At 34.0% G+C, this 683-nt stretch overlaps 1 protein-coding gene across 1 annotated transcript in view; it reads right to left on the bottom strand.

Annotated features, from left to right (window-relative positions):
- Nucleotides 1-496: 496 nt before the first annotated feature.
- Nucleotides 497-683, bottom strand: part of LOC111440267 (polygalacturonase-like) — a 2,235-nt gene continuing 2,048 nt past the window's right edge. The window contains exon 4 of the mRNA XM_023077490.1: nucleotides 497-682. Within this exon, the coding sequence (XP_022933258.1) occupies nucleotides 497-682 (186 nt within the window). The remainder of the gene's footprint in view (nucleotide 683) is intronic.

Below are 683 nucleotides of genomic sequence, written 5' to 3' on the forward strand. Positions count from 1 at the left end.
CTCACACCTTATGTGAATTATATGCATATGTCAGTTACGGTCTTATGAACTAATTAGGATACAATTTGTTACAATACCTAATAACTTGGTGTCTATTAAGGATACAATTTGTTACAATACCTAATAATTTGGTGTCTATTGCATGATGATAGATTATTGACCCTAAAACCTGAAGTGGTACTATATGAGATGGTAGAGTAGGTAGAGGCTTGACTGAGACCGACCCTGCTCAAATTCCTTATAAGGAAAGGCATGCTAAGAACAAGTGTTGAAATAAGTAGATACCATGATGCTACAATCTATGATCTAGGCCATTCAGATAAACTAGGGTAACATAAACAGAGGAGAAAATGTCAGAATATCTAGGTGGTCGAGAGTGTTAAGATTTATGCCCTAAAGCCTTGTAATAAATTGTTTCATTTTAATAACAACTTTGATTATTTTATTTAAAATTTAATATTATCCCACATGTGATTGACATACAAGAGGATCATGTTTAAGAATAACCTAAAGGGTCTATATTATATGGATAAAAGTTTGCCGATGCTAAACAACCAGAAGGTTCAACCACACCAGAGGTAGTTCCTTCAGCATTTTTACATGAAGCTTTAGCGATGTGATTCTCGTAAGTTAGGTTTATGTCTATCAAGCTTAATCCAGTGCAATGATTTGTTGGACTACAT

Source organism: Cucurbita moschata, unplaced genomic scaffold (genome assembly GCF_002738365.1).
Source record: "Cucurbita moschata cultivar Rifu unplaced genomic scaffold, Cmos_1.0 Cmo_Scf00164, whole genome shotgun sequence".
Classification (NCBI taxonomy): Eukaryota; Viridiplantae; Streptophyta; class Magnoliopsida; order Cucurbitales; family Cucurbitaceae; genus Cucurbita; species Cucurbita moschata.